We start from the raw sequence: 13,485 nt of genomic DNA, 5'->3' as shown, positions 1-13,485 counted from the left end.
ACAGAGATATTGATTTCTTTGCTATTCTTCACAAAAGATACTCCATCTCCCAACTCAAAATTATCATTGGCTGTCCTCATGCTCATCTCTACATCTTGGTCTTATTGACTCATTTCAAGTCTTAGTTAAAGTTTCTCCTGCAAGAAACCCTTCTAATTTCTCCTTAATTATAGTGGCTTTCCATGAGATTATCTCCAACTTATCCTGTTTACTCATAGTTGTTTGCAACTTGTTTCCACCATTAGACTTGGAGCTCTTTGAAAGCTGGAATTATCTTTGTCTTTGTTTTGTATTCCCAGTGCTTTGCACAACGCCTGACACATAATAGATACTTAATAATTCTTGTCTACTTGTTAATTAATAAAGCTATTAATAATGATAGCAATAATGTCTATGATTGAAAGAATACCATAATTTCCAAAGAATTCAGGTTATTTTTTACTGTAAGGAGAATGGAAAAGTCATCATGGGTATGAATGGGTTTAATATGTTAACAATAGTTTAATAGTATTATCAACAAAGAGTTGTGAAGGAGAAATAAAGGATATATGAGAAAAAATGTATTATTGAAAAAGGAGGTAAAAAAAGTTGAAGTACCAGATGGATAGTCCTTTCACTTGATATCAAGTGAATTCTCTACAAGTCAATTGTAGAAATGTTATGGGAGAGAGTGTAGAATGTTATGGAAGAGAGTGAATAATAATTACATGGGATAAGAAGTTAAGTGAGTTTTGATTGTATCACTGGAAGGAACATCTATATTGATTAGGCCATACATTCTTCAAAACATAAAAAAATGAGGTATCTTTGAGACTTGGAGAGATAGAATTCATACCTAAAATATTTTGATGGAAAATATATATTTTTTCAAAAGCAAAAGAATTTATTAAAGGGACAACAGAATAGTATTACAAGCAATGAAGATTTACACTTAGACAACCTTAGGGTCAAATCATAATTAAGATTACATGGGTGAGGAAAAAAAGACAAACATATAGTCATGAACTAGGTGCTAATAGATGCAAGGAAACCTGTTATTTAGCCCAGAAACAGTTCTGATTAAGCTAGATGACAGAGCTTAGGGTGAGTCATGAGATGTGGCAGCTTGAACTCACCATTGAGGCATAGGTAAGTGGCCATATGTGTAGCAATCTTCTTGTATATTTTAAATTACCTAGTCAGATGGAGCAGATAGATGATAGTTTTCTATTACAGATGAGAGAGAGAAAATTGCAATTTTTGGAAACAAGAGGCATCCCTCTTTCTACTGAAAATTTCATTCTACTAAAAGAAAGCTTCTGTTAAAGTTTATTGACCATTATACAGTGCCCGAGGTAGAAAAAGCAATGAGAACACCCACAACACTGAATATAGATTTCATTCCCCAAAATGGGCTGGGTGACATAGTGAAAGTGAAGGAAACTTTGGTAAAAAATAACTGGGTGATCTAAGAATTAAACAAATATCTTCAGACTTTAGGAAAAGAAATTTCAAAAAGTTCAGAGAAGAGGCATGGTTTCGTGGTTTCAGACTCTAAAAAAGGAAAATGAGTGAAAAAAAGTGAGAGGCTCTTTGAAACAAAATTCTCCTAATGTACTTGATAATTATTGCAAAGAGGAAGAAGAGGAAAAACTGACAAGATGTGATTTCAAAGGGAAACCAGTGAGCTCAGCTTTTAAACCAGGGATAAATAAAAAATTGAGAGAAGGGCTTGTAAAATTAATTTCTAGATGGTCAATTCCTAGAATAATCTGAGGCCTGAAAAAAACTCAAAAGATGTAGCTTGCTGAATAATTATTCAACTGCACTCAAACTGTAGCTTTAAAGGACTGATGCCAAACTAGAGAGACATCCTTAGTGTCATACTTCAGGACTTTGTCCTTTATTCTGTCTTGGTCATCACTTTTTATCAATGATTTGGAGGAATATATGACATACTTATCAAATTTGCATAGGACACTAAGCTGGGAGGGATAGTTAACTAAGTGGAATTCAGAATCAGGATCCCAAAAGACATCAACAGACTGGAATGAGGTGCCAAATCTAATAAGATGAAATTTAATAGAGAAAGATGTAAAATCCTACATATTTTAAAAGACACTGCACAGGATGAGACGACCTGGTTTAAAGTCAGTTCATGTAAGCAAAGACTTGGAGATCTGATCTGATTGCAAGCTCAATATCAGTCAATATTATCCTACGGTGGTCAAAAATGCTAATGCAACCTTAGGTTACATTAAGAGAATTATAAGGAGGCAATGATTTTGTAGTACTCCCTACTAATCAGATCATATTTTGAATATTGTATTCAGGTTTGGGTGCCATATTTTAAAGCAGATGTTAACAAACTGGAACACATGCAGAGAAAGTCAACCATGAGGGTAAAGGGATTCAAAACCATGTTAAAAAGAAAACAAGATTAACAAACCTGGAAAGTATTTACTCTGGAGAAGGATATACATAGATAAAACATAATTATATATATATATATATACATAGATATAAAACATATCTATACATAGATAAAAACATAATAATTACTGTTCTTTAACATTTGGAGGGCTCTCTTGTAGAAGGGTTGATTTTTTTCTGTATGGTTTCAGGGGAAAGAACAGGGAATTAGATTATGGCACACATGAGGAGCAACTTCCCAATAACTAGCGATCTTCAAAAAAAGAATGAAGAGTTTTACAAAGTAGTGAATTCCATGTTGCTGAAAGTGTTTAAATTAACTTTTTTTAATGGATCACTGTTTGCCAATTATATTATAGATGAGATTCTTTTATGAAGTACAAGATTGGATCACATGGCCTGTAAAATTATTTTCTCCTGAGAGCCTAAAAGAGTTGCTACAGAGAAGAAGAAACATAGAATAAGGGATTTTTCCAGCTCCACAAGGATGTTATCTTTTTAATTCATTTGGAGATAAAGTATTTCTCCATATATAAGAAATACATAAGACAGATAGATAAGATTATTATGCACCCCAATAGTAAACCATAGGATAGAACCTATTGAAATTCAGAGGAAGACATACCAAAGTGACTGGAGTTCTGCTTCAAGCAAGAGGTAGGATTTCAACTTTGTTTTAAAGGAGTAGAATTTCAAAAGGTAGAGAAGAAAGGACAGGACAATTACTTAGGTTTTGGGGATGGATATACATGTATAACATTGCTTCTGGGAGCTATTCTCATCCCACACAGCTCAGCACTTTTGTAGGTTGGATTCCCCTATGGGTCTACTCTGATTTCAGAGGCTGGTTACTGAATATGGTTCACAGGTTCTCTGTGGTTCCTGACTCCTGAAAATATAGTTCACGAGCACTGCCCAGGGTGCTGACCTTTAATAGTAACTACATACAATTAACTCAAAACAAAGGTCTTTCCTAAGATGCTACCTCAAATGGATACAGTTGGGAAGAATGGGCACACTAACTATCCTGCTATTTAGGCACAAATGTAGGGAATACAAGTGGTGAAAACAAATCATTGTTCTGTCACTTCAGCATCCCAAAGTCTTTTTTATTTCTCATGGCATTCACAATTAGATTTCTTCTCTGCTGCCAGGAGTCAATACTTTCAGGAATACAGAACTCACTACTTTATGAAACTCTTCATTCTTTTTTTTGAAGATCTTTAAGTGTTGGCAAGTTTTTCCTCATGTGTACCATAAATTTTCCTCCTTATATCCTCTACTCACTAGTCCTGTCTTCCAGCTGGCTTCAGAGACTTCCAGTTCCTGAATGAGTGGCTCTTTCACAAGACAATGTGACCAGTGGGTTGGGGGAGGAGAAGAAAAGAGTTCTCCCTCTCTCCTGATGCCTTATGATATGACCCACAAGTTTTGAACTTCATAAAGCTGCTTCCTACTTCAACTGCTCTATTTACTTAAAAAACAAACAAACCCTTACCTTCTGTCTTAGAATTATTACTGTATATAGGTTCCAAGGCAGAAGAGTGTTAAGGGCTAGGCAATGGGGGTTAAGTGACTTGCCCAGGGTCACACAGCTGGGAAGTGTCTGAGGCCAGATTTGAACCTAGGACCTCCCTTTTCTAGGCCTGGCTCTCAATCCACTGAGCCACCAGCTGCCCCCTGCTTTATTTACCTTTAAGGATAGCAAGTTTAATAGTCTATCAGGCGGAGAATATAAGCAGAAAGTTTTCTTTTCTTTCTTTTTTCTAGAACTCTTACTTTCTGTCTTGGAATCAGTACTAAGTATTGGTTCTAAGGCAGAAGAGTGGTAAAGGCTGGGCAATGGGGGATTAAGTGATTTGTTCAGGGTTACACAGCTAAGAAATGTCTGAGGCCAGATTTGAACCCAGGACCTCCTATCTCTAGGCCTGGCTCTCAATTTACTGAACTATTTAGATGCCCCTGGCAAAGAGCTTTCTTAGGAAGATATCTAAGTTACCATTAGCTTCATGAAAAAAAAATACTCCAAATCACCCCAAATTAAAGAAATGTAAATTAAAAAATTTCTGAGTTGCTATCTCATACCTCTTATATTGGCAAAGTTAGCCAGAAAGGAAAATAATAAATGTTAGAAGGACAGGCATGTTAATTCATTGTTGGTGAAGCTATAAAAATGGTGTAGACATTCATTCTGGAAAGCTATTTTGAACCATATTTAAGAAGTTATCAGGGGCATAGACATTTGTGCTACCCAGTGGCAAAGCTATTTTTCTAGTTGTGTCATAGAACTGCTTTTATACTTCACAGAGAAATAATAAGGCACTTAGAGGTTAAGAGATCTATGTAGGATCACTTAGGTAGAATCAATCCTCTTGATTTTCCAAAGGTTGAGAACACATTGAGGGAAACTTATAGGCCTCCTTCAGACTAATAAGGAGGTTACCAAAGCAGTAATGATGGGGTCCTTGATGGGGTGGGGGAGTAGAATGTGAACATTCCATGTTGGAGTTCATTATATATAAGAAAAGGAAAACTGGGAAAGTCAGACAAAGCTTCTAGATTGTAGGATAACAGATTCTTAAACATTTGGAGAAAGCATAATTAGAATATCATAGACTAATGAGATAATGCATGTAAAATACTTCAGACTTTAAAATGCTCTATAAAGTCAGTTATTCATCCAAGACAAGTAGCCCAAGGAGAGCTTAGAGCTCTTTTCCAAAATATTGTAGAGATAAGCAATCTCTGAAACTATTGAATTCGTTCCCTTAATTTTATAGTTGTGGAAATGATCCTCTGGGTGGTTTGGAGGTCAGATTTGAACCCAAGCCATCTGATTCCAGAGTCAGTGCCATTTCCACTGTAACACACTGCTTCCTCTGTCAAGAAAATACTCTGATGCCATAAAATTATTTCAATGATCTTTTTTTTTTAAACCCTTGCCTTCCATCTTAGAATCAATACTGTGTATTAGTTCCAAGACAGAAGAGAGAAAAGGGCTGGGCAATGGGGGATTAAGTGACTTGTTCAGGGTTCTGCAGCTGGAAGCACCTAAGGCCAAATTTGAACCCAGGACCTCCCATCTCTAGGCTTGGCTCTTAATCCATTGAGCTACCTGGCTACTCCTTTCAATGATCTTTTTAAAGAGAACCTGAATTTTAAAAATTGCCTAAGAAGACTATGCAGAAGGAACTCATCTAAACCACTTAAAATATTTGTGTATGGAAGACAGAAACAAGTGTAGAGAACTGAGTATGATGATGATGATGATGATGATGAGTGGGAAAATAAATTCAGGAGCAATAAAACTCAAAATGAGTTGAAGTGGGAAATGTATGTCAAGAACAACAGTCTTTGGGACTGAGAATATTGAAGAAGGGATATGAGCGTTATTGGGGTTTAACAGATGATGGACAGAAAGTAGTTCTTCACTAATTTGGGATTTCATTGATGTGAGCTCTTTATTAAAAGACACAGATTACAATCTAACCATGGTCTTCCATTCATTGCAACCTTAGTCTTCATTTTTCCATAAATATTCCATGGGTGAGTTATTTAATATTAGAGGGATTTATCTCTAATCCTTTTGGTATTGTGTGTATACCAACAGAGCATGTGGGAGGTCCATCAGTTATGCCTTTCTGTCTTTATGTACTGAGCTACCTTTTTTCCAGTCATAGATCTTTTTGATGGCATCATTTATATATCTCCTATACTGTTCTCTTATTGGCAATATATTGCAGCCTACTCATCTAATGAATTGCTCCAGTGTCTTTGTGTGGCCCTCATTTAACCTTCAGAGACTGCATTACTTGATTCATAGACATTTAATGTCACTGGAGGAATATTGATATTAAAAGGATGTATCTTTGTTTTAGCAATTAACTTGGGATCATTAAATTCATGCCTTTCTAACTGCTAGGGTATAAATTCTGAAGGCAATCTAGATTGTTGTCCTTTCCTGTTTAATTCTGAAAGGGTCCTCTATTTCTATGTATGTATGTATGTATGCATGCATGTGTGTGTATATGAGTGTCTATCAGGATTGAAGGCAGCATTAGAAACAAAAGGCATCAATAAAGTTTTTTTTAAAATTATCAAATAAAGGTCTTTTTCTTTGAGCATCGCTGGCCAGTCTGTTTTGCAAAAGTGTCCTAAGTACCCCAAACTACAATTGACTGGGATGTAAGTAGATTCAGAACTCTGGCTGAGAAATTTCATTGATGCCATTATGGAGAGAGACCATCTTAATGAGGTTTTCCAAGAATATCTCTGATACCTTTAAAGTTAATATTTTTCCAGTGACTTGCATGATAGCCTGAATAATATGTTTGTCAAGGACTCATATTATGAGAAAATACAAAGAATTTTAACATGTACAACAGAATCAGACATTTTAATTAAGTTGGAAAATGGGCGGATTCCAATAATATGAAATGTACATGGGATGAATATGATGATCTGCTCTTTAATTCAAAGAGTCATCTTTGGAAGTACAGAATGTGGGAGAGATAACTAGACAACAGTTTGTGTGAAAAAGATTTGATGGTTTTAGTGGATTAAAGCCCGAGTAATAGCAGACAACAATTCATTTGAGAATTTGGGTGGCATAAAAGGAATAGGAAATTCATAAAAAGAAAAGCAATGATATTTTTGTACTCTGCCCTGGTCATAATATTCTTAGTGTTCCATTCTTAGTGCTACATTTTAGGAAGTTCACTAACAAACATGAGAGCCTCCAGAAAAGGTGTTTGAGATAATGAGATGATCAAGATCCATTTTAAATGAGTTCTGTTAAGAGAAACTGTTTGTTTAACCTGGTGAATAGAAGACTTAGGGGGATTGTGTTATCAAATATTTGAAGGGTTGCCATATGGAGGAGGCCAATATTTGTTCTACTTAGCCCCAAAGTACAGAATCAGAAAAATCACTGAGTGACAGATTTCATGTTGATCTGAGCAAAAGTTCTGTTAACTCTTAGAGTTTTTCAATGTAGAATGAGCTGATGACCATGAGCTCCCCATAAAAGAAAGTCTTCAAAGTTCAAGTAAATGGCTCAGTGGATAGAGAAGTAGGCCTGGATTTGGGATGACATGGATTCAAATCTGTTCTCAGAAACTTCCTAGCTGTTTGACCCTGGACAAGTGACTTAGCCTAAATTTCCTCGACTAGAGTCAATATTTAGTATCAATTCTAAGACAGAATGTAAGGTTAAAAAAAATCTTCAAGCAGAGGCTGGATGACCACTTTTCAGGGATTTGTTGGGCTCTCAGGTGGGGTCAGGTTGGTTATGAAGTCTGAAGTGAGCACTGAGTAAATGAGGAATTTCTTTGGAGAGAGCTGTTGGTAGTAGATGGGGAGAATTGGAAAGAATTCAAATGAGGAAGGACAGGATGAAGTGGAAAGAAGACAGTAATGTGCCTGTCAGTGTTTTCTTCATCACTACCGGTCAAAATTTTTGTGGAGGATGCATCGGGACCCCATTTATCCTGAGTTCTTGGCATCTAATAGGTTTTCTGCTTCCTCCCAGATGTTCTTCTTACCCAGAATGAGGAAACATTGAACAGCTTCATTTTCATTTTCATTACTTCTAGTCTCTGAGATGTCACAGATCTAAGGATAGGAGAAAAACAATTATGAAGTGGAAGTGAAGGGGGAAAAAAGACAATACTGTTAGAAGAATAAAGATACTAGACTTCTTCTTACCTGTTGTTGTAAGATAGCAAAGATGCACCTTTTTGTGCCCTTTGGAATGTAGATGTCATAAAAGTCAGCTGCAGTCAATATTTGTCTTAGACTCTGAAATATAATGACTCATATTTACATAGCACTTCTAAGTTTAAGGTGGAAGCTGCTCAGACAGGTTACCTGGTAGATATGTGTGGAATAAGAATATAATGTGCCACAAACAGTTTATTAATATTGTTCTGATAGGCACAGCAACACAGAACCCTCTTGGGAGGAAGGGCTTGTGCTTGCTGATTCTGGTCATTGCTGTAATACTTCTCCCTTCCAGCAGTCTAGGATAGAAACCCCATAAGGAAGGGAATCAAGAATCTCTGTTATCTGGCTTCACTGTCTTTCATATTCATCTTAACTACAACTGTCCTAATTGTCTTCAGATTACTAGAACATAAGATTTTTTTTAAAAAGTGAGATGTGGCCTTAGAGAAACACAGTCCAATGCCCTTATTTTGCAAGGGAGGAAATGGAAGCATAGGTGGTGTGAATGACTTGCCTAAGGTCCCACAGTAAGTAGCAGAACCAAAATTCAGGTTCAGGCTATTTGCCTTCAAATCCAGCGCAATTTCTCCAAGACTATACCATCCCAAGAATGCTACCCTTTACTCCTCAGTATGGTTTGTGGGTGGCTCTTAGACTTTATTCCTTCAGTGGCTGACTCCTGACCTACCTGAGTGATGTAGAAATCTGTTTCCGGATTCTTAAGTTGGGTTAAGAGCCAAGGCACATGGTGCAAGGCAAATTCTTGGAGGTCCTCCCGGTGTAGAAGGAGACTCACTGCTGGACCATGAGCCTTAATGATTGCTATGTTAATCTGCAAAGATAGATAGGGATAAGCAAAATCTCCAGTGCTTAATTCTGTTTCTCTAATGGACATAGCCTTCTTTAGAACCCCTATAAGACTCCATGGTCTCCAAGATTCATCCTCTCTCATCCTTCCTTGACACCTGAGGTCATACTCCTCACCCAATCAAAGAAAAGTACATCACTTTTAAAAGGCTACTATGATCAGAGATAGCACGGAGGCATTAGGAAAGGCAGAAAAAGTTGTTATAAGCTCCATGATTAAGCACTATGTATAAAACAATTTACAAATAATTGTTTTGATCATTATCTCTGGCATTGTATAAAGTCAGAATTGGAACTTTACCAGACATTACATTTTTCTGTTTACATTTTAAAAAGATTTTTCCATGTCCCAATGGAAACTAAAACCTAAAAGTATGTTTTTGTTCATTTGTGAAGAGACCAAAATGTCCCAATGAATTTATTTGATGACTTAAAGTGTGAAAAATAGATGGAGAGACAATACTCCCATTTAAACTTCCATTATTTCTATTATAAAAGGAGAAAAATGGTAGGTGCCGCTGTAGCCAGAGGACATCACAGAATATAACAAACTGTTCTTGGAAGATATTACAGCAATTAAACCAAGTTAAGTGTGTATAGGTAGGACAGTACATCTTAAAACTGGGTTTAGATGATTTTAGTTTCCTTTAACTGTTAGATTAATACCATTGACATTATTTCTTTGTGCTATTGTTCAGGTCAAATATAGCAAATACAAGAAGGAAAAATGAAGAAATGGATATAATTAATGAAGAAAACTCAATAGCTTCTGTATGAAATTGACTCTTGTTAGATAACATTAAAGAAGGTCGAGAAAGCTAGCTCACACTGCAGAAAAGCAGGTTCAAGCCACTTCCAGCTCTTACTCACCTCAGGGGTCATGTTTATTGTCCACTTGTCCATTATGAACCTAAAGAGCATGTAGATTTTATCGGAGAGCCGGTTGGCATTCATTTTAGGATAAGGAAAGTCTTCCCAGTGATTGATATATTTGTAAATAGCCTTACTGAAGTTCTGAAGGGCTGCATATCAAAGAGAGAATTAGAGACAGAAGGAAACAAAAATCAGCAAGATATAGAAAAAAAAGTGGGGGGGGGGGAAGGAGGGAAGAAGAGAACTGATCATAAAAAAAAATCAATGTAACAAACGCTTTAAAGAAGGCTGCATAAATAGCATCAGGGTAGCCAGATTTGCATCTGGCACCAACTTTATTTACTGGTAACATTTCTCTCCACCTATCAGCAAATTCAAAAGATAGTTAATAGCTGACACAGGCATATTCATTTCCAAACATACATTCCCATGAAATACTCAGGAAAAGAAAGGCAAGATAAAGAAAAGTATTTGCTCTGGCTGATTTTCACTCAACCCGAAGACTAATTTCTTTGAGTCCTGTTTTCTTTAGTTTTTGGTCACCTAAGTCAATGATTATTTTCATAGCACAATAATAGCATTTTAACAGTAGCAACATGGTGCAAAGTCACTTTCTTTAACAAAATTCAGTCTCTCCTGGCCTTCATGATCTCCAGAAGCTTATTTCATCTGCAACATGCCACTCTGTAAATTCACATCTCCTCAGATTATTTCCCCCTTAGAGCAGCAGGATTTCATCAAATTTTGGCTCCAGGTATTTTTTCCACCCTGGCCTCCTTTTTTTGTATTGACCCCCCAGTAAAATTTGTGAACTCACTGAAGGTAGGAAATGTCTTATACTTTTCTTTATATCCCCAACACTTAGCACAGAGGCTTCATACAGTAGGTGTTTAATGTTTATTGATCCCGTGACTCTCACTCACTTTATATCAGTTTACCCTGCAGAATTTCCTGTAGTTAAGTCAGACAATGGCTTCATGAATAGACATCTTAGTTTTTTATAATGGCGACTGAAATAATAATGCCTTTTCAGGTTTTAAATATCATAGTGCTAGTCATTTGTCAAAAAATAATTACTTGTACAGATAGGATACTAGAATTTTCAAGCCCCAATTTTGCTTTTTTTTTTTTTTTTTAAGGTGTGGCCAAAAGTGGCCTTTTTGGATGCCTGAGGAGTGTAAGTGGAGGAACATAAGGAGAATCCTAGCTATCTTCAAGGCTAGAAAAGGTAGTTAAGTCATTCACCAGAGCTACTGAGAATAAGAGAGAAGAAATGGACACAAGTGTAAAAGAGAATGTGGTTAATTGAAAGGGAGGAACTTCAGGAGAATTTAGTGATTTCTTGATCATTGTCATGGATTATGAAAAAAAAAAACCAAACAATCTAGTGATTCTTCTTTCAGCTAGCCCTTTAAATAAGCATGAAATACATATCTGCCTTCCTGGAGAAGGGGTAACAACTGAGATAATTTCTAGATGTTCCAGCTCTATTTTTTTTCTTCATGATTTTATGGTACCTTTTCCTTAAGTGAGTGTTAACTTATTACTAGTAAAATACTGCATTTCTGAGCTGGATACAGATTAGTCCAAATTTTGAAAACCACTTGGTTCCTGCGATTATGAGAATAGATTATCACACTAAAGCAATGAAGGAGAGCAAAAAATGCAAAAGGTGAGTAATAGAATATAATTTTTACTAAAAATTAGCATAAAGTCTTACTTAGAAGAATTAAAAACTGTGTACCTGGCAGAATTTTCTTAAAATGACAAGATGCTGAGGAAGTACTCACCAACACAGAATGCTTCTTTCATCTTTTCTTCTTCAGCTAACCTTACCATGGTCTGCATAGTGAGTAAGGTCATAGTCATAAATGGTATGCTCTCCGATACTGCAGAGAAGAGGTGGAAGAGATATTACTTTCTCCCATGGAAGATTCTTTCCTTTTTTTTTTTAAGCCTTAGAATAAATACTAAGTATTGGTTCCAGGGCAGATGAGTAATAAGGACTAGGCAATCAGGGTTAAGTGACTTGCCCAGGATCCCACAGCTAGGAAGTCTCCAAGTCCAGATGTGAACCCAGGACCTTTCATCTCCAGGCTTGGCTCTCTACCCACTGAACTCCCTAGTTGCTCTTGGAGGATTCTTCACATCATTTTCCCTGAATCATTGAAACCCCTATTATTATCCAGATTTATTCAGAAGGTGTTAACAGCATAATTCCTAGTATAGGAGAGACAAGTGGAGAGTGGGTTGGAAGAGAGGGTAAAAGAGTTTAATGGCTGGGCTCCATTGGATTCTTTACCTTAGCCTCTTCATGCCATGCTACAATTAGAGAATGAATTGGACCATAGCTACATCTGGTACACCAGGTGCCTACTTTGTGAAGATTCAAAAAAATCCTAATTAAAGGTTCAGACTGGGGCAGGTGTACAAGAGAGACACTTATCTGCTTCTCCTTGGGTGGCCTCCTCTTGATTCTATAAAGGGAGGGTTGTTAGTTAATGGCAAATTAGCTCCATTGGTGAGTTGGCCATAGTAATGAGACTTGGGTTGTCGCTAAATCATGGTGGAAGGGAGATCTATGATGGTAACAATAACTGGCACTTTGAAGTCTGAAAAGTGCTTGAGCCTCACAACAACTCTATGAGGGAGGTGCTACAGATGAGGAAACTGGGGTGGGGGGGAACTAAGTGACCACACCAAGGTAACAAGGATTAGGATGTTTCAGAAGCAGTGCTGGAACCCAGACCTTCCAGACTTCAGGTTTAGCACTATCCACAATGACATGCAGGTGCTACTCTGCAAAATAAATGCCACTGGACCTTGGCTAGATAGAGAATCAATGAGTCATGTCAGAAAATATATCCCTGATACATGCCAAATGAAAATCTGCATACCTTATTGTAAATGAATCAGCACTGTTATTTTTATAAAGGATAGTGCAAAATGTTTCTATCATAGGATTATATTCTAATGTGGAAGTAGGTTTTTCTTTCTCCTTTTACCTACAGCTTGCTATCCCTGCTACAGGCATATGGAAAGATGTCTGGACCTCTGGAAATTAGTTTAGTTTGGGTTATTCCTTAGAGAAAGTATCAATTCCTCTTTTTTTTCCTTCAACTCCTTACCTTCTGTCTCAATATCAATTCTAAGACAGAAGAGTGGTAAGGGCTAGGCAATTGGGGTTAGATGCCCAGGGTCACATGCTAGGAAATGTCTGTGGTCAGATTAGAACCCAGGATCTTCTGAGCCCAGACCTGGAGCTCTCTTTACTGTGCTACCAGCCACTCCCATTTCCCCCTTCTTCTGCCAATAGCCAGACAGAAGAACAATACCATAGCTATGTGCCAGTTCAGCCAGGGCAAGGACAGTGAATTCATCGGGAAGCTCCAGGATCTTGAAATGTCTTTGGACTTCATCCATCACAGAGTTGAAATCATGTTCAGCAAGAGACACTAAAACCTCACCGGCTAACATTCTGATTTCTCTTGGGTTCTGTGAAATAACAATAATGATAGCGAGAGTGACAATTTCTTGTAGTTCCATAGGAACACTGTACAGTTTACACTTTACTTTTTTTTTTCCTCTGTGGAGCCTTACAACATTCCT

The 13,485-nt window shown here is 37.0% G+C and overlaps 1 protein-coding gene across 1 annotated transcript in view; it reads right to left on the bottom strand.

Moving 5' to 3' along the window:
- MROH2B (maestro heat like repeat family member 2B) overlaps window positions 1-13,485 on the bottom strand; it is an 82,984-nt gene that overhangs the window by 61,485 nt on the left and 8,014 nt on the right. The window contains exons 4-9 of the mRNA XM_044657765.1: window positions 13,212-13,371; window positions 11,667-11,765; window positions 9,874-10,025; window positions 8,825-8,968; window positions 8,119-8,211; window positions 7,956-8,025 (exon numbers count right to left, since the gene is read on the bottom strand). Of these exons, the coding sequence (XP_044513700.1) occupies window positions 7,956-8,025; window positions 8,119-8,211; window positions 8,825-8,968; window positions 9,874-10,025; window positions 11,667-11,765; window positions 13,212-13,371 (718 nt within the window). The remainder of the gene's footprint in view (window positions 1-7,955; window positions 8,026-8,118; window positions 8,212-8,824; window positions 8,969-9,873; window positions 10,026-11,666; window positions 11,766-13,211; window positions 13,372-13,485) is intronic.

The sequence above is a fragment of the Gracilinanus agilis genome, chromosome 1 (assembly GCF_016433145.1).
Source record: "Gracilinanus agilis isolate LMUSP501 chromosome 1, AgileGrace, whole genome shotgun sequence".
NCBI classification, from domain to species: Eukaryota; Metazoa; Chordata; class Mammalia; order Didelphimorphia; family Didelphidae; genus Gracilinanus; species Gracilinanus agilis.
Note: the sequence above shows the minus strand (reverse complement) of the source record. Positions and strands in the feature narration are given on the sequence as shown.